General features: G+C 44.2%; 1 protein-coding gene across 1 annotated transcript in view; it reads right to left on the reverse strand.

Annotated features, from left to right (window-relative positions):
- Nucleotides 1-1,671: 1,671 nt before the first annotated feature.
- The window catches only part of LOC139326284 (adenosine kinase-like), a 97,105-nt gene continuing 73,653 nt past the window's right edge, over nt 1,672-25,123 (reverse strand). Inside the window, exon 6 of the mRNA XM_070956444.1 lies at nt 1,672-2,643. Coding sequence (XP_070812545.1) covers nt 2,519-2,643 — 125 coding nt within the window. The 3' untranslated portion in view covers nt 1,672-2,518. The remainder of the gene's footprint in view (nt 2,644-25,123) is intronic.

Here is a 25,123-nt window from a genome sequence, read left to right on the forward strand (position 1 = left end):
CCCCACTTAAAAAAAACGGCATTTAATATAAATACTTCAAAGCGCATTTTGCTACATTTCTAGGCCATAAATAAGGAAGTCCCTTTCTCCCTCTATATTCCAAGTTAACAAGGAGGGTTGCAAAAGAAGAGATGTGATGTCTTAGTGCCGCAGGAAATGTATCTACATTTCCTGTATCTAGGAGCCTTGGTAGTACAGTGGTCTAAAGCACCCTGTTATTAAGACCAGCTGCCTGCAATTACTACAGGTTCGAATCTCGCCAGGCTCAAGGTTGACTCAGCCTTCCATCCTTTGTAAGGTAAGTAAATTGAGGACCCAGTTGTGGGGGCAATAAGCTGACTTTGTATAAATATACAAAAAAGGATGAAGGCTATTGCTTAGCGCATTGTAAGCCGCCCTGAGACTCCGGAGAAGGGCGGCATATAAATCAAATTAAAAAAAATGTATCTACCACCCGTCTCCTGACGCACACACAGACAATCACAATTCTCAAGTGTGCGAAACTTAGCACAGTGGACACCACAGCCCCCCTCAAGTTGTTTGGAAAGGCAGTGCAGGTCAGCCACCCACCAGCCTGGGCAATGACTTGTGCCCACAGCCACAGTGTATCTGTGATTTGCAGGGTTCTAGATGGCTTTGCTTTTCCTACTCATGTTCTCTCCAAGAAAGTTGATTGTTCAGCAGCATTGGCAGCCGATGGCTATTAACCGCCTCACTCCAGTAACCGGGAGAAGAGCGATGTTAAGAAGAGTTTGGAGAAGCTGTCTTTCCACTTGGGATCCAGGAGCTGGAAGGACGCCCCCCAATTGCTATTCTGATCTCTCGACTTTTCATTCAGCTTGAGAAATTGGCCATCTCCAGTGCCACAACCGATGTCTGATCCTTTGTGTCAGTTCAGTGACATGTGAATAACCAAGGGCAAACTTTTCTTTTGGCTTCTTTGTGAAGAGAGAGAGCTTCCATTAATTGCTCTCCCTGCAGAGTGAACAGTTACACACCTCTGTTGGGCAGTATTATTTTGCCATTTCAAAACTGAAATCCTGAGGGTCTTTTTTTACGCACGGCACAAGAGAGGCGAGATGAACTCAACTAGTTGGGTGAACAAAAAGGAGAACAGATGTAATGGTGTGTGTGTGTGTGTGTGTGTGTGTGTTTGTGACAGACTCACTAATGCTTGGCTGTCCAAAGCTACGAAAATACATTTTATTAACATTAACCACCACTGGTTTACATTGTATGCTGAAATGTAAAATTTCAAGTAACCAGCTTTTTCCTACATGGAGCTACTTACCTCGGCCAATAGGAAAGTTTTGCCATAAAATAATGATCCATATCCAGTTTCTCTGAGGTTCTGTCTGGCTGATGGAAAGTTCTGAAATTCTACTGGCTACCAACTGAAGTCCATTTTATTTCAATATCCTGTGAACAACCACTAGATTTTCATTACTGGATCAATATCATCAGTATTCTTTTTTATGCCCTGCCTATTAAACTAATAGTGGCAAAGGTTATAGGTTTGGGTTAATTAAATACTTTTTCCTCCTTTCTAAATTATGTATTTTTTATCAGCATCACTGATGAACTGCAGTGCAAATAGTCTTCCCACTTACTCTTATGAGAGTCTATTTACTACAACAGAATCTCGTCGCAGCATTAAAAACCCCAGAGAACGCCTGTATCACAATTCCTTTATTTATCAGTATCAAATTACATAGTAAATTACTTTGGAGAATGCGTTGCTTGAATACTGTAATACAAATAAAGATCTTTCCATTATTTGACGTACCTTATTGTCTTAAAACTGTGCGTTGAAATAAAACATTTTGGCATGTCCCAAAGAAATAACCTGCATGAATTTTCTGTACTCGATTTACACATAATACATTTATACTTTTTTGAGATGCTGCCACGGGTTCGTAAGCAGCCCATATCTATTATGGGCTTTACTTATCATAACATCCAGATCCTGTTCTGGGAAAATGAGATTCCTGAGCCAAAATCCAAGTTAACATGAAGAATGAAAGTCCTACCTCTCATCTGAGGAATCCGTACCCAATTTCCTACCCCAGATCATACAATCTTGGATCACCCCGGAAATCATGATTGTATTCCTCATTACTGCAAGAGGACCAGGATTCAGCTGGGAAGGTAAGTAAACTACACCAGGGATCAAGGCCCAACCCTTAGGCTTGTACCGTTAGTCTACTTATTTCCCAATTGAATTCTCTTTTGGCCGAGGCGAACAGCGTCGGCCAAACTTCATTGGATACCAGAAGGATTTTGGCATTCCCTTGAGATCTCTCTCTCTCTTTCTCTGTGAGATGTACAGGGCACCAGAAACTGCACCCTGGATGATCTTGCAGTCTGAAATGATGATGATGATGATGATGGGGGCAGAAGGGCATCCAAGAGAGATGTCCAAGGTCCAAATGAACAGAAGTACAGAAACGCCAGTGCAGGGTCACGGGTGGGACAGGAAGTAGGCAGAATTTCCTGTTGAGCCCTCAGCTTGTCAGTATCATTTGAAGTCAGGTTTCTCCGGGAAGGTGCAACCGGAACGCTTGATGATCACACTGGCAGCGTAGTGCCCGGCCCGGATACACTCAGTCAACGGCCGCTCATAGACCAACTGAGACAGGAAGCCTGAAGGACAAGATGAAAGGGAGGAGAAAAAAAACAACAACACACACACATAAAAAGCTGAGCACACCTGATGACCAGGGAGGGGAAGTCTGCAGAGCATGGCTTCTGGGATTCTTCCAACCTCTTTGCCACCAGCGGGCAGGGACAGCTTTTTTCGTGTGTCTGCCTAATTTGCTTTCTCCTTATGGTGCATCTCTGCGTGTTGGCCACATACACAGGCTTTGGGTAATGTGGCCAGCCAGATTAGAATGGAGTAACTGGGGGACTTTCTGAGCTACCCAGCTTTCCCTGGCAGAGATGGGTCCATTTTTTAATTTGGCCTTTCCTTTTGCTAGTGTCTTCCTACCCCAGAGTGTAAAGAGCACAAGCAGCTCATCTGGTGTTTCCCAGTACACCAGGGGTCCCCAAACATGGCAGCTTTAAGACTTGTGGACTTCAACTCCCAGACTTGTGGACTTCAACTTGTGGACTTCAACTCCAGCCAGCTATGCTGGCTGGAGATTTCTGGGAGTTGAAGTCCACAAGTCTTAAAAGCTATCCTGTTTGAAGACCTCTGCAGTACACACTTCTACACAACCGTACACACACTTCTTCCTATGGCCACTGCTGGTCAAAGGTTGAGGAAGAATTCCAGAAGTCTTGTTCCGCAGGCATTTCTATTATGTCTTAAATGCAAATGTTCTGTTTAATATAATAAAGAAACGCCAACAGAAGAGATTATTTGTAGCTCAGGATTGAACGGTGGAGTCTGGCAGAGTCTGGCAGTCTTGCTGGCAGACTTTTCATTACCCTAATAGAGAACATCATCAATGCCAGAGAGTGTGGAGTTTGAGCTCTGTTTATATAGAGCCTTGCCAGTGTTGGTTTGTGTGTGTGTGTGTGTGTGTGTGTGTGTGTGTGTGATTTTCCCCTTGGTAGTTCCTTGATTAGGGTATTGTTTTCTGGTTGATTTGTCTGGTGTTAATCCCTGCTCATCTTAACCACACCTCTACAAAATTACTGTATATAAACAGGGAGAAAAACCCCCATTCACTTGCCCTGATGATGTTACCTAGTTTGGTAATGAAACGTCTGTAAGCATACAACAAAGAGCACCAAACCCCCCCCCCACTATTTCTAAAAGGCAGATGTCTCATGGAGCCAAGCCATCTTTTCCTGTTTATTGATGACTTCTTTACTATGATGATCCACTCTGCCGTTATATCGTATTTTAATACCCTTGGCTAAAAATGCTGCAGAATGGGATAAAGTAACTTCTGTGGGGCTAACAACACCTGAATAGGTTTCTTAGATGGACCAATGATGAAATGTGTTTGAAGCCAAAAGAACCCACACAGTGACTGACTGCTAAGTACGTCTGTTCTTAGACTGCACAATTTAAAAATAAAACCAATCTTCCAAGATAGCATTTCACAGTGCTTTACAGCCCTCTCTAAGAGGTTTACTGCCTCCAACAATCTGGGTCCTCATATTACCGACCTCGGAAGGAAGGATGGAAGGCTGAGTCAATCTTGAACTCCTGGCAGTGGGCAGAGTTAGCCTGCAATACTGCATTCAAACCAGGGGTGAAATCCAGCAGGTTCTGGAGAACCGGTAGCAGAAATTTTGAGCAGTTGGGAGAACTGACAAATACCACCTCTGGCTGGCAACAGAGCGGGGTGGAAATAGGGATTGATTGATTGATTGATTGATTGATTGATTGATTGATTTATATGCCGCCAGTCTCCCGAAGGACTCAGGGCGGCGAACACAAGTTAAGAAACAAGTACAATAAAATCCCATTTTTTTTTAATTTGATTTATATGCCGCCCTTCTCCGGAGACTCAGGGCGGCTTACAGTGCGTTAAGCAATAGCCTTCATACTTTTGTATATTTTATACAAAGTCAGCTTATTGCCCCCACAAACTGGGTCCTCAATTTACCTACCTTAGAAAGGATGGAAGGCTAAGTCAACCTTGAGCCTGGCAAGATTCGAACTTACTTTAATTGCAGACAGCTGGTGTTAAATTACAGTGCCTTTGTCTGCAGAGCTATCCAGGCTCCTTTTAAACCAAATAACTAATTAATAGTAAATAATAAAACCTGGAATCAGAGTCAGCCTATTTGTTTGAACAGCCAAGTCTTCAGTTCCCGATGGAAGGAACAGAGATCAGGAGCCGTCCAGAGCTCGGGGGGGGTAATTCATTCCAGAGGGTGGGAGCACCCACAGAGAACGTCCTACCCCTGGGCACAGCAAGACGACATTGGCTCGCCGTCGGAACCCTGAGGAGAGCGACCCTATGTGAGCGAACAGGACGGTGAGAGGCAGGCAGGAGAAGGTCCTGCAAATATCCTGGACCTAAGTCATGTAGGGCCTTATAGCTGAGAACTAGCACCTTGAAGTGGACCGGGAGAACCACTGGTAACCAATGCAGCTCACGCAGGAGTGGTGTTATATGGGAGTAACGACCCGTGCGGCTGCATTCTGGATCAGCTGGAGTCTCCGGGTGCATCTCAGGGGCAGGCCCATGTAGAGGGAATTGCAGTAATCCAAGTGGGAAGTAACAAGGGAATATTTTGCAGTATCCTTCCCCCAGGAGTGGGGAGGGAATGGGGATTTTGCAGTATTCTTCCCCTGGAGTGGAGTGGGAATGGAGATTTTGCAGTATCCTTCCCCTGCCACGCCCACCAAGCCACAGCACGCCCACCAAGCCACGCCCACAGAACCGGTAGTAAAAAAAATTGGATTTCACCACTGATTCTAACCACTGCACCATCAGGGCTCCTGGTTTCTCTTCCTTATATTAACAGTAAGTTTTGGCCAAAAGAGTTAAGTCCAATCAGAAGAAATAAATTAGCATACATCTGTCCCCTCGTTGTATTTTCAAACCTCCTCAGAATATATTTCAGTAGTTTCGTTATATCTTATTATTTCTGACACGATCAGAATTAGGCTCAACTGTTCCTATTCTAGTCAGAGCAAAGCTTTGCTTCAGAAGTAATCTAAGGATGCTTTAAGCCATGTGGACTTCAACTCCCAGAATTCCCCAGGCAGATCTAAGGCACTTTTGCCATCTATTTCCCAAGTAACATTGTACAACCATGCCCTGTTTAAAAATTCCATATTTGGAGTGGATAATACCATAATCCGGATTGTTCCCTTCATTTTATCACTTCTCTTTGAGGCAACTCAAATTAAAAAACCCTCCTTAATGGTGCTTCGAGAAAATTTAAACTTCTAAAAACATCATAAAAGCCACTGCAAAGCTGTTATTTTTTTTTTTTTTGATATGATAGAAATGTAAATGAATACCAAAAGATAACAAAGATGAAACTAGAAAGTCCGTGGGTAAAACGTGACATGAAATCATGCTCCTTATCTCAAAGCTAGTGGACAATTTTTTTTTAAAAAAGATTTTTATTAGTTTATTATAATACAAAATACAAATGAAAATGATGGGAAAGTAGAGGAGGGAAAAGGGAAGAGAAGGTGTAGAGGAAAAGGAAAAAAAAACAACAACAGCATTGACTTCCAAATCTTTTTTAGTGCAGTAGAATAAGATAATAATAGAGTGCTAATTTTGTACTCAAATACTTTGAAACACGTCGAATTTGGTATTCAACGCATTTTGACACAAAAATTTTGTCACAGTACTCATTGTTTGGTACACAACGCACAAGCTAGTGCTTGTTGGTGTCGGCTGCCTTGTTACTCACTACATTATTCCTTTATGGGAAAAAATTGTTTGGTACTCATCGCGCCTCCCGGAACCAATTAATGATGCGTACTGAGGTACCAATATTACCGTATTTTTTGGAGTATAAGACACACCTTCCCCCCCCCAAAAGGGGGTGAAAATTTAGGTGCGTCTTTTACACCGAATGATTTTCCCTCCAAACCATGGAATTTTCTTTCAGTGGGGATGATATATATTTTATGACTATCCTATTTACCATATTTTTCGGAGTATAAGACACACCTTTCCCCCCCCTAAAAGGGGGTGAAAATTTAGGTGCGTCTTATACACCGAATGTAGCCCCCAGTGGTGGGATTCAAATAATTTAACAACCGGTTCTCAGCCCTAATGATTTCTTCCAACAACCAGTTCACCAAACTGCTCAGAAAGTTAACAACTGGTTCTCCCGAAGTGGTGCGAACTGGCTGAATCCCACCATTGGTAGCCCCACCTACCGACTGGGCCCCACCCTTTGGCCTCTGCCTCCCAGCAGTTACCTCCTTGCAGGAAGCAAAAACAGCTCCTTTCAGCTTCAGCACAGCCTAATTAGCACAAGTTGATTGGATCGGCCTCCCAACTCTCAGCTGATTTGCTCTCAGCTCTTTTGTGCAGGGCTCTGCTGCTTGCTGCAAAGAGGTTGCTGGAGCAGATTTTTTTTTTCCTTGTGCTAATCGAGCTATGCTGAAAATGAAAATGAAAGTAAAGCAGGCTGTTTACTGTTTGCTGCAACGAGGCAAAATTGCTGGGAAGCAGAGGCAGAGGGAGATTTCTTTTTCTTCTTTTCCTCACCAAAAAAGGTAGGTGCGTCTTATACTCCAAAAAATACGGTAGTATATATACTCAGCTAGTAGACAATTTTTTAAAGGATGATCAACATAGACCTGCGCAAAAGGGTCTTAAAGTAACACCTAATTGTAGGGAAAGGACAAAGTTTGCTTGGATGATAGAAAGAGAAACGAAGCCAAGGAACTTGCAGAATCAACAAAGGATAGAAATTAGGATGGCTCAACGCCAAAGGCTTCCAAGGATGAATTTAAACCCATATAGAATACCAACCGTAACTGAAGAGATATGGCTGAGACTCATATGGTAAGTCCCATGACTACAGTTTTTTTGGGGGAGGTGTCTTTTAATGACCCCGTAATCCCTTGCATCGGGGTGGAGTCGGAGCAACTGAATGGAGCTGAGTGTTTACTGGCCGGATGCCCTTCCTGTCACCAATACAGAGTTCGCAGCTGGTATTTACTCATTGTGCCCTGCTGCTACCTAGGATCGAACTCACAGCCTCCTGATTGTGAGGCGAAAGCTCCAACTCTAGGCCACTGCACCACTCAAGTCCCATGACTACAATATGGCAGATGAATTCTGCTTCCCAGCGCTAGATAATTCAACTGACCCCAAATAGGAGCAAAAAATGTTAACGATAGGGAGAGGTATCCAATTAGATTGCATTTCATTAATTTAATAAGATCTTTAAGATACCGGATCAAATATCTCTTTGTTATGGGCCCATTGGTTTCATCTTCTTTTTTAAAATGCAACCCTCAATCTGCAACCTGGTCCTCGTTTTAAAACAGATTATGAATTCCTTGACAAGTCTTTCCCAGATCTATGATTGTTCCTCGTATATTTTAATTAGATGCTTAGAATCGTGAACAATTAAGAAACGTAATTTTCTTCTCACACTTTAGCGATGATGTTCTTAGAATTTTGACAACTGGTATGATCCACCAACTTTGGTGGGATTAGCCTGGAGATGCCCCGAGTTCTAATTTTGTAACTATCAGTTTGAGTCTCACTATCAAAGAGATGAAATGTTTGATGAAGCCAAAACAGCAAGGTATCATCACGACATGCACGTTAAGAACATTCGGAGTTTTCGGTAATTAATGTCATAGTTTCAGAAGAAATGTACAAGGACGCCAGGCAATTTCACTTTAATATAAAAAAGGGAAGCAGTTTTGGAAGTTCTTATTATTCAGGTGGAGTTTTGTCAACTCGCCGACTAAAGAAACGTTGGCAGATTTAGCACAGGTTGAAGGGTTCAGATTTTGTTCTCACGAAAGCAAATAATAATAATAATAATAATAATAATAATAATTTTATTTCTATACCGCCCTTCTCCCGAAGGACTCAGGGCGGTGTACAGCCTATTTAAAAACACAAAAAACACGACAACAATTAAAATTTAAAATCATTAAATAATTAGGCTCCAATTAAAATCCCAGAAATTTAAAATACCCCAATTTAAAACATTATATTAATAGCCCTGCCTGGCGGAACAACAGGGTCTTCAGAGCGCAGCGAAACACCCGGAGGTCGGAAATCTTTCGTATTTCGGGGGGCAATTCATTCCACAGGGCTGGAGCTCCCACAGAGAAGGCCCTCCCCCTGGGTGTCGCCAGCCGACATAACTTGGCTGATGGCACCCGGAGGAGACCCTCTCTGTGGGAGCGAACTGGTCGGTGGGAGGCTATTGGTGGCAGAAGTCGGTCTCGAAGGTACCCGGGTCCTATGCCATGGAGCGCTTTAAAGGTGGTAACCAACACCTTGAATCGCACCCGGAAGACCACTGGGAGCCAGTGCAGCTCGCGCAGGAGGGGTGTCACATGGGCACAACGGGTTGCACCCATAACCACCCGCGCGGCCGCATTCTGGACCAGTTGGAGCCTCCGAGTGCTCTTCAAGGGGAGCCCCATGTAGAGAGCATTACAATAGTCCAACCGGGAGGTGACAAGGGCGTGAGTGACCGTGCGCAAGGCGTCCCGATCCAGAAAGGGCTGCAACTGGCGAATCAGGCGAACCTGATAAAAGGCCCCCCTGGCCACGGCCGTCATATGCTCTTCTAAAGACAGCCGTGCATCCAGGAGGACACCCAGATTGCGAGCCCTCTCTGTGGGGGGCAAAGATTCACCCTCAATAGTCAGCGATGGCACCTGCTGACCATATCGGGGCGCCGGAAGCCACAGCCACTCGGTCTTGGAGGGGTTGAGTCTGAGCCTGTTCCTCCCCATCCAGGCCCGCACGGCCTCCAGGCAGCGGGACATCACATCAAGGGCATCGTTGGGGTGGTCTGGGGTGGAGATGTACAGCTGAGTATCGTCAGCGTACAGATGACACTTCACCCCGAAACCACGGATGATCTCACCCAGCGGCTTCACATAAATGTTGAACAGGAGAGGCGAGAGGACCGACCCTTGTGGCACTCCCCATGCGAGATGCCTCGAGGTCGACCTCTGTCCCCCTGCCAACACAAACTGCGAGCGGTCGGAGAGGAAGGAGGAGAACCACCGCAAAACGGTGCCCCCTATTCCTAACCCCCTCAACCGCTGCAGCATGATACCATGGTCGATGGTATCAAAAGCCGCCGAGAGGTCTAATAGGACTAGGACAGAGGAGCAGCCCCTGTCCCGAGCCCTCCAGAGATCATCCACCAACGCGACCAATGCCGTTTCAGTGCTGTACCCCTGCCTGAAGCCCGACTGGTACGGGTCTAGATAGATAGCTTCATCCAGGTGCCGGGGAAGTTGTCGTGCCACCACGCTCTCAACAACCTTCGCCACAAAACGAAGGTTGGAGACTGGACGATAGTTGGCTAATTCAGCCGGGTCCAGGGAAGGCTTCTTGAGGAGGGGCCTCACTACCACCTCTTTCAAGGCGGCAGGAAAGGCACCCTCACTCAGAGAAGCACTTATAATCCCCTGGAGCCAGCCTCGTGTAACCTCCCGGGAGGCCAGCACCAACCAGGAGGGACACGGGTCCAATAAACACGTGGCGGCACTAATCTTACCCAGAACCCTGTCCACATCCTCGGGAGTCACAGGATCAAACTCCTCCCAGATAACATTCTCAAGACCTGCCCCCGTCTCCTCCCGTGGACTCATCCAGTCGGAGTCCAAGCCATCCCGAATCCAAGCGACTTTATCGTGCAGGAATTGCACAAAATCCTCAGCGCGACCCTGCAAGGGATCTTCCCGCACTCCCCCCCGGAGGAGGGAGTGGGTCACCCTAAACAAGGCGGCTGGGCGGTTCTCTGCAGATGCGATAAGAGCGGAAAAGTGGTTAGACTTTGCCGCTTTTATCGCCACTAGGTAGGTCTTGATATAAGACCTCACCTGTGTCCGGTCGGAATCGGATTGGCTAGTCCTCCAAATGCTCTCTAGGCGTCTTTTCCGACGCTTCATCTCTCTCAGCTCCTCAGAAAACCAAGGAGCCAGTTGAGATCGGCATCGGGTCAGAGGCCGCAAAGGCACGACGCGGTCCAAAGCTCCAGCGGCCGCCCTTTCCCAGGCGGCCACCAGCTCTTCAGTCGAGTCGTGTGCTAGGGTCTCAGGACACGGCCCAAGCTCCGTCAGGAACCTTTCGGGTTCCATCAGGCGCCTGGGACGGAACCATCTAGTTGGCTCCGTCTCCCTGCGGCGGGGGGCGGCGGTAGGAAAGTCTAGTTGGAGGAGCGAATGATCTGTCCATGACAAGGGTTTAATATCTAGGTCCCCTCTACCAAGATCATTCAACCACTGACCAGAGACAAAAATCAGGTCCAGAGTGTGTCCCCCTATGTGAGTGGGGCCTTGAACTAACTGGGTCAGGTCCATGGCCGTCATGGAAGCCATGAACTCCCGAGCCACCTCTGACGCCTCACCCGCGGATGGAAGGTTGAAATCCCCCATGACAATAAGTCTGGGGGTATCAACCGCCACCCCGGCAATGACGTCGAGTAGCTCGGGCAGGGTCGCTGCCACGTGGCAGGGAGCCAGGTACGTAGTCAGCAAACCCATCTGCACCCCACGGCCCCACTTTACACAGAGGGACTCACATCCGGCTATCTGAGGAACAGTGGTCTCCCTCGGACAAAGACTTTCCCTAATAATCACCGCCACTCCCCCACCCCTCCCCTGGGCCCTTGGCTGATGAAATGCACGGAAACCTGGCGGGCACATCTCAACGAGGGGGACCCCCCCCTCCTGGCCCAATGGCTTCTGATGATTGAAAGTTTGGTTTTCTCCAGCTCCAAGAAACGCCAAACAATGGGAAGAAATACGGTTTGTCTTTACCGTTCCATACGATTGCTTAAAATTCGATTTCATGTATCGTGTAGGTCATCTGGAAAGTTGTTACTGGGTGGCTGATGGATAGCAAACTTTTTTTTTTTTTGAATTCCATAAATAGGTAGTCATATACAGGTAGTCCTTGACTTATGGCCACAATTAAGCCCGGAATTCCTGTTTGCTAAGCAAGACAGTTACCAAGTGAGTTTTGCCACATTTTATGACCTTCCTTGCCACAGCTGTTGAGTGAATCATGGCAGTTGTTAAATTAGCAACAGGGCTGTTAAATCAATTTGGCTTCCTCGTTGACTTTGCTTGTCAGAAGGCCACAAAAGCAGATCACGTGATCCGTCATAAATACTTGCCAGTTGCCAAGCGTCTTGAGTTTTGATCACGTGATCCTGGGGATGCTGCAACTGTCCTAAGCGTGAAGAACTGTCATAAGACACTTTTTTTTCAGTGCCATTGTAACTTCAAATGGTCACTAAACGAATGGTTGTAAATTGAGGACTACCTATATAAGTACAAAGATTTAGGAATGTATACAGAAGATAGTTGCCTTCAATGGAAAACATTCAAGCGCCAAAGAGATGAAAATGGGCAGAAATGGCCAGGCAGGGGGGGAAAAAATACTCCAGGGGAGAAAATGCCACAAAAATCTCAGTGTTTTGGACATTAAAGATGGCATTTCAAAAGCCTAGCTTTTTTTTTTTTTTTTTTAAATTTGATTTATATGCCGCCCTTCTCCGGAGACTCAGGGTGGCTTACAATGCGTTAAGCAATAGCCTTCATACTTTTGTATATTTATACAAAGTCAGCTTATTGCCCCCACAAACTGGGTCCTCATTTAACCTACCTTAGAAATGATGGAAGGCTGAGTCAACCTTGAGCCTGGTAAGATTCGAACCTGCAGTATTGCAGGCAGCTTAATAACAGGGTGCATTAAACCACTGTACTACCAAGGTGCCTCAAAGCTTGGAAGTAACCAGTGAAGGAGTCTCTGAATAGGTAAAGGCAGGGGTGAAAGGCTACCGGTTTGGACTGGTTCGCCTGAACCGGTAGTAATAACAGCTACCAGTTCGTCCAAACCGGTATTTCCCATAATCAGCTGTGCCGCGTGATTTATATTTGCTAGAAAGTAGAAAATCCTGCTTTCTAGTGAATCTAAATCGTGCGGCACAGCTGTTTCCCCCCCCCTGCCGTTCTACTTACCTTGGAAAAGGCTTCTTAAGCCTCCTTTTTCAATGCTGTGCGGTAGTGCCTGCGGATGAAGGGCGCATTTGGCGCGCACCATGCATGCGCACCCAACAAACCGGTATCAGACTTTGGAGCATTTCACCATTGGGTAAAGGTGCTAAGAAAAAGACTTTAAGTGGCCGTCCAAGAGGATCTCCATTGAATAAAGGAAGATCTCCACTGAATAAAGCTGATCCTTAAAGAGAGAAGGGCCATAAGACTATGCTTATTTCCCTTATGAGTCCTAATGGATCCTGTGGCTTCGGGGTATCCATATGGATTGAGATTTGAACAGGCATCGGTAGAAGAGGGCACCTGTAAGTAGATCTGTTCAATACAAGATACCTTTGAAGCAACTAGATCTGCTAGTCACATATACAGCCTAGGAATGGTAGAAACTGAGCTGTAAAATTCCCCTGCGGATGCTTGCAACATCAACAAGTTCCTACAGCTGGAACCAGCTCTGTGTTTCATAGCTGGATATAATAAACTGCAAAGCTCTGTCAAATTTAGCATCATAGCAAATTTGATGACACATACTTCAAATTCACCCAGGCAGATCTAAAGAGTGGGAAGGGAAGTGTCGGATATTAGAGAGTGTTTGTAACGTTGATGGGTGTATTTGGTTAATTTCTTTGCTCCTGACAATGTTAAATTGTAATTGTTGCCTGCATGCTGGAGTTATGTTAACAGGGAATGAGACAGCCAACTTGCAGATTGCGGGCCAAGGATTACACAACGCCAAGTCTATTGGAAAGGAGAAGTGCTTCATCAGGGTACTGATGACAACTAGGTCCAAGCCAACAAATGATCCTCCTTCTCAATAGCTTCAGAGAGATTTAATTAACAGGGGAGACAAGATGTGGGATTCCCAAGGGATCAAATCCACCATAACCACTTTGTCGTTGAAAAGATGGGAGTAAAACCATCAACAGAGAAGGGTACCTCCAAACCCAATTCCCTTAAGTCTTCCAACTGTTCCTTGGTAGGATGAAGAACAGTACAAAGATACTGTTTTGAAAAGCTCCCAATTCAATCTGAACTTGCTTTGTTCTAATCAGAGGGAGGGGAACCAGACCAGGAGCTGTGCAGAGTTCTAGATTCAAGGAACAGAACGTGATCTAAAGCACATACAGCATCTGCCAGGAATAGCTTTGTTGTTATTGTTAATCGTGAAGTCGTGTCCAACCCATCGCGACCCCATGGACAACGTTCCTCCAGGCCTTCCTGTCCTCTACCATCCTCTGGAGTCCATTTAAGCTCACGCCTCCAGACATGTGTGCACCCCACCCCCCGCGCACCCCTGGCCTGTTTTTGGTCCAGGAGGCTTCAGGGAGGCTTGCTAGCCCAAAATGGGGCATGGGTGGTGTGCCGCATCTCCCCGGCCCCCCTTGTATGCATGCACGACCCCCCATCCCAATCCCCTCTGCAAATGCGCGTGCATCTCCGCAGACCAGTCAGCTGGCCGGCGGGAGGCATGTGCGCATGTGTGGTGGAGCTGACCTAGGACGACGGCTCGTGTGCCCTCAGAGATGGCTCTGCGTGCCACCTATGGCACCCGTGCCATAGGTTCGCCATCATGGCCCTATGACATAAAAATCTTGAAGTAGGAGTTGAGCAGGCTGAGCTGCTGGCGGAGTTAAACGTGTTATAAGTTTGGAATCTTTGCTTTCCCACAAGAGATCTACAGTAAGTCCAGCCCTCCCCCCCCGCCCCCATGAATTCAATTTAGCTTTGACCGTTAGTTTATCAGGATCTTGTGTTTAGGCAGCAGTAATAAACTCTTCAGTGCTTTGAACTCCGTGGATGTTCCTGGTTCTTTGCTTTATTTTATAGGTGACAACTACCCCTTGAATTGCATCTGAAAGTTGAGTGGTAATCAGCAGAGCTCACCAAGCATCAATGACACGAATGATTTTCTGCAGCAATAGTCAGCAGCAATGCTTGTAAGTGAATCCTTTTGATGATACATCTGTTCTCCACCCAAGGATCAGAGTTCTAGAATCTGTTTGGCCAGGATGTGGGCGCAACTTTTTTGTGACTTTGTCCAGATTATGCAAGTCTTTTGTCCTGGGAGATCTCCCTGTATTTCCACCCTTTGTTCAGTTAATTGGAGTTGATTTTCTTTTATATCTGCCACCATATTCAGCAATTTTTAATTAAAATCTTTTACATTCTGTAGTAATTTAGCTAAAAATAATTATTTGATAACGATAAAATTTTTAGCAGTGTTTTCCTCAACTACTAGCACTATTCATGCTTGATCTTCCTGATGTGATATCAAATTTTTTTAAAAGACCGCTATCCTTGATTTAAAAAAAACAACATCTTCAGCCATATATGGCTCTGTGCTTTAAGCTCACTAAATCATGGCAGCAGAAAAAAAAAATCCACTAATTTTGTTTCTGGGACCTTTAGATTTTACACAGTTACTTAACAATGTGGACTGTTTTCTGCGAACATTTTTAAAAAGTAAATAATAAAATCAGCCCTGTGTCAACTCGCGAAGCATTCTTGACTTGCTCTCGAGTTACCATAGGCAGGGGGATGGGGAACCGAGCCTCGCAGCTGCATAAAGGAACTTGTACATCAGTCAAAACAAAGCACATTCTAGCCTGCGATTGTCAAGGCCATCTCCAAGGAGACCCACAGTGGCAGAAGGGAGTGACTTCTACAGCCCGCAAAATTGCTTCGTTGGGGAATGTGACTAATGACACACCTTGGGGAGAAGGGGGGAACAGGGTCAGAGCCAAGGCACGAAGTGAGGTCAGAGTTGGTTCGTGCCAACATGGCGCTCCTAATAAATAACTGGATTTCTTTTGAAGCTTGGCTTGAGGCTCATGATTTAATTAGGGCATCGGTTGGAAGCCTGCCACCCTGGTCACCCAAGGAAAAAAAGTCCACCTCGCAGTCTCTGAATATGCTAGGTTTAAAAACAAGAAAAGCGGGTTGACGTCAGAATCATCCTCCAAGGACTTGGACATATTTACAGTAAAGTCTTTGCTGCTATTGACCCCAAAGGCCCATGGTCAGGTGGGGCCACCTCAGTCATTGTAGGCTGAGATCTATTTAGACATAGCCCTACTTTTCTCCCTTAATCAGCGGTGAGGCAACAATTATGATCTATCAGATTACAGGTAGTTCTTGATTTACGACCACAATTGAGCCCAGAATTTATGTTGCTAAGTGAGAAATTTGTTAACTGAGTTTTGTCCCATTTTACGACTTTTCTTGCCACATTGGTTAAGTGAATCACTGCAATTGTTAAATTAGTGACCCGGTTGTTAAGTAGATGTGGCTTCCCTGTTGACTTTGATTGTCAGAAGGTCGCCGAAGGGGATCACGTGACCCCGGGATGTTGTGACCGTCATAAACATGAACCACTTGCCAAGCATCTGAATGTAAATCACATAACCCTGCGATGCTGCGATGGTCAGAAGGATGAAAAATGGTCGTAAGTCACTTTTTTCAGTGTCATTGTAACTTCGAATGGTCGCTAAGCGAACTGTTGTAAATCAAGGACTACCTACATTCACATAAGAAATCCTCAGGCAGATTCTGGACCCCCACAAGAGGAAATCCACAGTGAGTTGAAGAAAAAGTCATTGTACAAACCAGGGGTGAAATCTAAAATTTGTTACTACCGGATCTGTGGGCGTGGCTTGGTGGGGGGGGGACAATGTGACTGGGTGGGCATGGCCAATCTTTTTTTTTTTTAACTTTTAAAAGCATTTTTTCTACAACCTTAAGTGGTTGCGGTAAAAAAAATGCTTTTAGAAGCCTCTGAGGATCAGGCAACTCAGCTGGGATCGCCAGAGGCTTTTAAAGGCATTTTTTCCCTACAACCTCGCGCAATCATCAGAGGCTTTTTTTTTGTTTTACTCTTAAAAGCATTTTTTCGGCCGAAGAGGTTGTAGAAAAAAATGCCTTTAAAAGTAAAAAAAAAGCCTCTGATGATCGCGTGGCTCAGCTGGGCATGGGTGTGCGTGCAGGGATTTTTGCTACCAGTTCTCCGAACCACCTGCCACCATCGCTACTGGATCGGGCGATCCGGTCCGAACTGGAAGCATTTCATCCCTGGTACAAACCAGGTAGATTGGTGGATGGATGGATGGATGGATGGATGACTCTTTGTTGATGCTCATATCCATAAAAGAATTGATGCTGTGTTAGCTATCTAAGCAGCTCGCCATGCTTGGCTAAAAGTAATTTTATGCACCTAGTTCCTTCGATGTATTGTATTCATTTTTGTTTTGAAACCCACAAATTCGACACAGGATAGTGCCACTGAAATTTTCAAACAAGGCACCCATTTTATAACAATATATTACGTTAAGTGAATCACTGCAGTTGTTGAATTAGTAACACCGCGAAGGTGGCTTTGCTCGTCAGATCACAAAAAGGGAATCACATAACCTCGGGACACTGCAACCGTCATAAATATGAATCAGTTGTCAAGCATCTGCATGTAAATCATGCGACCATGGGGATGCTGCAATGGTCATAAGTGTGAAAAATGATCATCAGCCACTTTTTTCAGTGCTGTCATAAGTTCGAACAGTCACTAAATGACCTGTTGTAATTTGAGGACTACCTGTACAACAAAATTGACTTAACAGTCACTGGGAATCGGGAGAAAGTGGTATTTCTGTCTTTTTTTTTTCCCCCATCTGGAAGCTACATACATACATCTAAAAATATGCTAAAAGGAGCATCGGTGTTTTGTGCTGAATAAAAATGTTCAGATGTTTTAAATTATACCATTTTAGTCTTTAAATAAAATTAAAATAAGCCTTGGCAATTGTCTAAACTTTGGAGCTAAAAACTCTTTTGTTATTTCAGTCAAAAGACTTTCCTTCAGAAGTCAAAATAAGAATAGCGAAGTAATTTCTTCTTAACCCACATAAATAGCGAAGTATTTTCTTTTTTTTTAAAGCCACAAATAAACGAGGCTCCGCTGAAAAGAAAGCTGTGGGGGCCTGCCTGTTTTTAATAAAGAACCTTTCCCCCAAAACTGTACATTTTGTTCCTGCACCTTTGATTTTGCTTCCTTAGGTTCGTTTGCTGAAAGCTAAGAAATTGCCTTCCTGCTCCAGGACCCGTAGCTCTAGCTTAGTGTGCAGGAAATATATCAGAATGATTTGAGTCGTAAAATAAGATGTTTTTTTTAAAGCAGGAGGATATTTTAAAAAGGGAAGGACTGCGCTACCTTTTAATGCACTCGCTGGCTTTTTATGTTCAAGCCCAGCAGCTGCTCAGCGCAGCCAGCGATGTGTTATTTACAGAGGCCCTGCTGTTATATTCAGTCACTGCCCAGCTCGTCGTCAATAATACTGCACTTTTTTCTGAAATATCGCGTGGCTGATGGGAATGCCCAAAGGCTAGTCAATTTCAGTTTGCTTTTGGGCAAAGCAGACACACAGGGCTCTCGCCAGATGACTCACAATCACAACCGAGGAAGACGCGAAAAAGAAGGCTTCCCAAAGATGATACTTAACTCTGTAGCAGGCGACAATCAAGATTTGCAAGGGATTTGCTTTCTTAAAACGAAAGCACGGTTACCTGGGGATGGAAGCTTGTTTAATTCAGAGAGCCTTTCAAGAATAAACTAGACTTTAATTTTGTACTAACAGACATACCACACACTTTCTGCATCAGACCCAGAGAGTAAATTGGTAAATTCTGAACAGAATCTGGGGCCAGCAACATATCCAGCCATTCAACCCTATTTCCTACAGGTGAGGACAGGTTCGACATTTTTTCAAGAGTACAGAAGCTCCCTGGGACATTTCCCCCTCTGTGTGTGTGTGTGTGTGTGTGTGTGTGTGTATCTGTCTGTCGATATCAGGGGTGTCAAACTTGATTACATTGAGGGCTGCATCAGAGTTGTGTTTGTCTTTGGGGGTCTGTTTTATTAAAAGACGGATTTCTTGACCGAGGCATTGTTACGGATGGGACAAAAAGATAAATCAAAAAGCTAAAAAAGGAAACAAAAAAGAGCAAAAACATCTCCTCACCAGCAATCAACACCCAAATGAACACTAGGCCAGGGGTCTCCAAAGCTGGCTGGGGAATTCTGGGAGTTGAAGTCCGCCAGGCTTAAAGTTACCAAGGTTGGAGACCCCTGCACGAGACCAACAACCATGCCGTAAAAAACACCCCAATCAAGGAAACACCAACTCAGACGAACAAATCCAACAGTAAACAACAGCGTAATCAAGGAACCACCAAGAATCACCAACACATGGACGTGGAAAGCCACTTATATATAAACAGAGAGCAAACCTCACTTCCTTCGAGCACTGATCACGTTACATAGCTGGGTAATGAAATGTCTGCAAGAAAACAACCAAGCTCAGAGGACCTCTTTTCTCTTTTAGCTACCGACCGAATCTATCACTCAAGCCACTCCGAGACGGATCTTCTTGAGAACCTTTGTTAGATGCAACTCTGGAAAACAAGCAAAGCAGAAGCATGGGGCCGGACAGAAAATACGGGGCACAGCTTTCTCTCTTTATCCTTGGGGTTCTACGCACCCTTCACCTGCACAATGACATCTTTGACAAGTTGGCCATCTTGTTTCTGCCACAGACCTGGATGTGTGAAAGAGAAAAGCTTCCGTGGTTTTCCAACACTCAGATTCGGGGCAAGTAACATTGTGTTCTGTCCCCGTCCCACACGCACACACACCAACAGACGTTCAAGAGTTAAAGACCAAACCAGCCGGCAAAATCCTTTTCCTTATGATAACGGAACTTGGCAACAACCTAGTGGCTGCCTGCCAAGAGTTTATTATTTACGAAGAGGAGAGATAACTTCTCCCCACTCCTGGTACATCAAAAGAAACAGCTTAATAATTATGGAGTCAATCAAGTCCAGAGATAATCCAGCAAAGTCTATAGCAAAAAGTCCGGCAATGCAGAATGGCGTGGAAGCTTTCAGCTTTGTTCGTCACAAGGTTTGACTGGCCAACACGCTCCCTTTTATATCCTGTGGGGTGTGGTCCAGTGACTCAGCCTAATCTGGGGCACGCCTTTTCTTCTGTTGCGCGCGCTTATCTCTGTGACGCTGGCGTGGATCCAGCCAAGACTCATTACCCTCATCACTGTCCACCTGTGGCTGCGTGGATATGCTTGGCTCCGGCCCTATCTCTTGCCCTTCGGCGGACACCGAAGGCATTGCCAGAGAGGAGGGTCTTGGAGAGGGAGGCCTTGTCAACTCCTCTCCTTCACTCTCGGAGTCCTCTCCTGCCGATGACACAGGCTCAGGTAACGGAGCCACAACACATTGCGTGATTAACCTCCGTGTGCATCATGAGCTGGTAGGATGCGTTCGTGCCAATCAACGTAAGATTGCTTTGAAAAGAAATTAGACAAGTTCACCAAGGACGAGTCTCATTAACAGCTACCGGTGGTAATAATGAAATGAAACATCTATATTTAGGGCTAGCAGGCTCTGAGGACCGAAGAAGACAAAGGAGGGCATTGGTTTTCAACTACATTTGCCTTCCAGAGGGATTTCTGCCATTGCTGATAATGGAGTGCTGGAAGTATCGGCATGTCCAATAAAGATTTGGAAGTCAGAAGTATGGCGATGTGTGAATTAGTAGAGTTGCTTTTCTGGGAGGCTCTGGTGTGAGCATGTTCACAACAGAGGCTCACAAGTTGCACTTGGCAAGAGCTGATCATAGAATCCTAGGGCTGGAAGGGACCTTGGAGGTTTTCTAACCCAATTCTCTGCCCATGCAGTCCTTATACCAGGGCTCTGCAACCTTAAACACTCAAAGAGCCATTTGGACCCGTTTCCCACAGAAAAAAAAACACCGGGAGCCACAAAACTCTTCCCATGCCTGACTATTTTTTGAGAGGCCATAAAACTAGCATATGTAGTTGAGTTAAATGTTCCATTTTCTTCTGAAACTTTTCTTTTCTTGGATTTCTCCATGGCTGGCCTACTGGGGGGTTGAAAAGTTCAATAAATCATGTGCTGGTGGGTGTTGCATATTGGTGGTTGTGATGCATATTTTGAGTGACAGGGAGTTGCAGCAGAGGGGTGAAAGAGCCACATGCGGCTCCAGAGCCGCAGGTTGCTGACCCCTGCCTTATACCATTCCGGACAAATGGCTGTCCAATCACGGCATCATTCCCTAGATTCACATAAAAACAGTTTGCAAACCAGGCATCAGATCCTATATTGTTTTTTTTTTTAATTTTGATTTATATGCCGCCCTTCTCCGGAGACTCAGGGCGGCTTACAATGCGCTAAGCAATAGCCTTCATCCTTTTGTATATTTATACAAAGTCAGCTTATTGCCCCCACAACTGGGTCCTCAATTTACTTACCTTAGAAAGGATGGAAGGCTGAGTCAACCTTGAGCCTGGCGAGATTCGAACCTGCAGTAATTGCAGGCAGCTGGTCTTAATAACAGGGTGCTTTAAACCACTGTACTACCAAGGCTCAGTTTCGGCTCCTGTAAATACTCTTTTTTTTGGTTGCTCCTCTCCTGTTCCTCTTTCTGTCCCTCTTTCTTGCTTTGCCCCACTGCTCTTAAGTCCCCACTTCCCCTTGGAATAAAAATCAACCAGGAGAATCCATATGCATTAAAAGTTACTCCACTGTCACAATTCATCTCAAGCTCCTAATCTGGGCTGCTTTCTATTCCTGAGCTGAGCTGATGAAACAAAGGGAAATGCGGTTTTAATTTTGACTTTGGGTGCAACTGTGGTTTGTAAACCATCTCCTTCCACTTATGACTGTATGACTGTAATTTTGTTGCTTGTATCCTTACGATTTATATTGATATTGTTTCATGATTGCTTATTTGTACCCTATGACTATCATTAAGTGTTGTACCTTAGGATTCTTGATGAACGTATCTTTTCTTTTATGTATACTGAGAGCACATGCACCAAGACAAATTCCTTAGGTGTCCAATCACAAAGAAGAATAAATTAAATATTCTTTAATAGATTAAAGAATAAAGAATTCTATTCTATTCTATTCTATTCTATTCTATTCTATTCTATTCTATTCTATTCTATTCTATTCTATTCTATTCTATTTTTGTGTGAATCCAGGAAAAATATTTTAGTTGTTAAGCCCTGGTCAAGTGCAACTTTTATTACACGGTGGATTTTTTTAAAAAAAATGTTGTAAGCCGCCAGGAATCACCGATGTGGCAGCTATGTAAATTTGTTTAACAAATGAAAGGTTCTGAACCTCTATTGGAGGGGTGTCAAACTCAATTTCATTGAGGGCCACATCAGGATTGTGTTTGACCTCGGTGGGGGGGGGCTTGGCCAGGGTGAACGTGTCCACCTCCTGCCGCCCTCTGCCAGCAAAAACGGAGCTTGGGGTGTGTGCGTGAGGGCCAGATCCAGTCCATGGGCCTTGAGTTGGACACCCCTGTTCTATTGCGACCTGGGCTCCCTAGAAAAGCACACTGGAAAAGCAACAGCCTCATGTGAAGACATTTTCTACTTCGTCCTCCTTACCGTTTCTTAAGAGCTCTCTGTTTTAAGGGCTTCGATTTCAGCCCTTCTGATTTATATCTCCCTGCAGCTTTTGCTGAATCTTCCCCATTTAAGACAGATGGCAAGGAAAACAAAACAAAACAAAACAAAAAAACCTCTGCAGCTCTGCTCATCTACCTTGATGCTAGGCTAAAGACCTGCTTCCCTCAAACCAAGTAAAAATCAATGTGAAGTTTGAGGAAACACATCCATGGCTTGATTAGGATGTTTCGCTTGTTCTGTAACAGCTCCTTGAAGCCGGGGTAGAAATTGATTCGACTCCGTTAAATCTAAAGAGCTGGGGAAAAAGACCCATTGATGCGGCTGTTATAAAAATACCTCCGCGGGAGACTCAGAAGCTGGAACAAACAGCCTACCAAGTGTCAATAATTTTTACTCCATATCTATATTTTTCATCTCTTGAGAGTGGAAGAAACCCATGAGTGTACTGCTTATCAAATACCCCACGTGCTGGCTATTACTTATTTCATAATCAAATTCAATTCCACCACAACATTTTCTTTTCTTTTTTTTTGCAACCCATTCAGTGCATTCATTACAGTTTGCCTAGCTATTCCTAGCCTTCTTCTTCCTGAAGGAGGACAAACATAAACCATAAAAACAGCATAAAATCAAAGGACTACAAGAATGTCTTCTAGCTGTGAATAATATATTTTCAAACACGCAGACACGTAAGTAGAAAAGGCAACAGACAATTAATGGCATTTTTGACCCTAGAATAACCTTAGGGACCTTAGAGGTCTTCCAGTCCAACCCCCTGCTTAGGCAGGAAACCCTACACCACTTCAGACAAATGGTTATCTAATCTCTTCTTAAAAACTTCCAGTGTTGGAGCATTTGCAACTTCTGGAGGCAAGTTGTTCCACTGATGAATTGTTGTAACTGTCAGGAAATTTCTCCTTAGTTCTAAGTTGCTTCTCTCCTTGATTAGTTTCCATCCGTTGCTTCTTGTCCTGCCCTCAGGTGTTTTGGAGAATAGCTTGACTCCCTCTTCTTTGTGGCAGCCCCTGAGATATTAGAAGACTGCTATCATGTCTCCCCTAGTCCTTCTTTTCATAAGACTAGACATATCCAGTTCCAGCAACCGTTCTTTATATGTTTTATCCTCCAGGCCCCTAATCATCTTTGTTGCTCTTCTCTGCACTCTTTCTAGAGTCTCAACATCTTTTTTACATCGTGGCGACCAAAATTGGATGCAGTATTCCAAGTGTGGCCTTACCAAGGCATTATAAAATGATATTAACACTTCACATGATCTTGATTCTGTCCTTCTGTTTATGCAGCCTAGAACTGTGTTAGCTTTTTTGGCAGTTGCTGCACACGGCTGGCTCATATTTAAGTGATTGTCCAAGATCCCTGTGGAAATGCTTGTTTTGAAAATCTCCTGGAGAACAAACACATCTTAGTTATTATTTTAAAGCAGGGGTCTCCAAATTTGGTAACTTTAAGGTTTGTGGACTTCATCATCCAGAATTCCCATCCAGAGGGAGAGAAGAGAGAGAGAGAGAGAGAGAGAGAGAGAGAGAGAGAGAAAGAGAGAGAGAGAGAGAGAGAGAGAGAGAGAGAGAGAGAAAAGAGGGAGAGAAAGAGAAAGAGAGACCAACAAAATCTAATTAGGCATTTTCTGAATTTTTGACAAGCTAAGCCCGAAGGGTTTGGTCATTGCTGTTCTAGAGCATGAGAAAGAAGATAGAGAAGGACTCATGAAAAAAATAGAGAGATTTGGAGAATCAGGAAGAAGAAATAGAATTAAGATCGTCTTTGCCTTACATAGTGGTTTTCTTTTTTCATATTGGAGAATGTGAAAAATATTTTGAAATTATGTGCATATGAAAGAGCAAAGGGCACTATGGTATAATTTGCTATTGAACATTCTCCAGCTAGAGTGTCAGGACACAAAGGTATGTTTTGTGTTTACGGGTCCCACTTAGTATTTGAAAACATGTCTGCAATATTCAAAAAGCTGATACTCACCATTATAACTAGATCAAAACCTGTAAGGCAGTCAAAACATCTCTTTATACAAAGAATAATTTTTCTAATACAATAAGAGGGAAATCCGTCTAATTTATGTTAGAACTCTCTTCCTCCTCCTCCTTGGGGTAGCTGTCAATCAAAAGGCTGAGGAACTGAAAATAGAATTTTCTTTCCTCTGTCTCTTACCGAATTGCAAGAAGAGATAGTAAGGGTTAAACCAGACACCCGTGTGGAGCTAATCTCTTTTACACTTATCTTCGGCTGGAAGGAAAGAGGCAATAGCTAAAACATTCTTCACCTCAACAGTCTTTATTTTTCACTCTGCTTCATTTATAAAGATTTCACAAGGCACCATTCATAAAGCAATGGAGTTTCAGAAAATCAGCTATCTTTTTTTAAACAATGAAGTTACTCTAGCAATCATCTGAGGCGCATATTTTACAGCTGTCAGATGGTGAAGGCGAAAACCAGATTTATCCTAGGGGACAGGGAAATTAGGATAGGAGGTGAGGGAAATAATCTGTGACAGGTATTTTAATTATGATGATTGTCTTACTGTCGTGTTTTTTTATTCCATAAAACTTCCTAAGGCTTGGGGGGGAAAAAGCTAGAGGTATCTTACTTGGTATTGCCCTTGTTTTTGTCTCTCTACCAAAATATAAAATAGAACAATATTGTACATTTCTTTATTTGCTGGTTATTATCATGAAATTCAGGTTTCTTGAAGTAAAGTTGAGGTTATCCAATAGGTGGGGAGATCTTATCACAATTGAGCCCAACATTTGGGGCTTAGATTTATTTTCTTAGCAATATTACATCTAATTATGATAATGGCTTGGAGTCAAAGGTTAAAAAAAAAACAACAACCTGAAATTATGTTCAAACAGAGAGAGAAACGATTGATCAGCAGAAGATCAAGAGATGGTGGTCATCCTATTGGAAGAGGATATATTTTCTGTGAAAAAATGGG

The sequence above is a fragment of the Pituophis catenifer genome, unplaced genomic scaffold, assembly GCF_029215685.1.
Source record: "Pituophis catenifer annectens isolate HBS135680 unplaced genomic scaffold, rPitCat1.0.hap2 SCAF_29, whole genome shotgun sequence".
Classification (NCBI taxonomy): Eukaryota; Metazoa; Chordata; class Lepidosauria; order Squamata; family Colubridae; genus Pituophis; species Pituophis catenifer.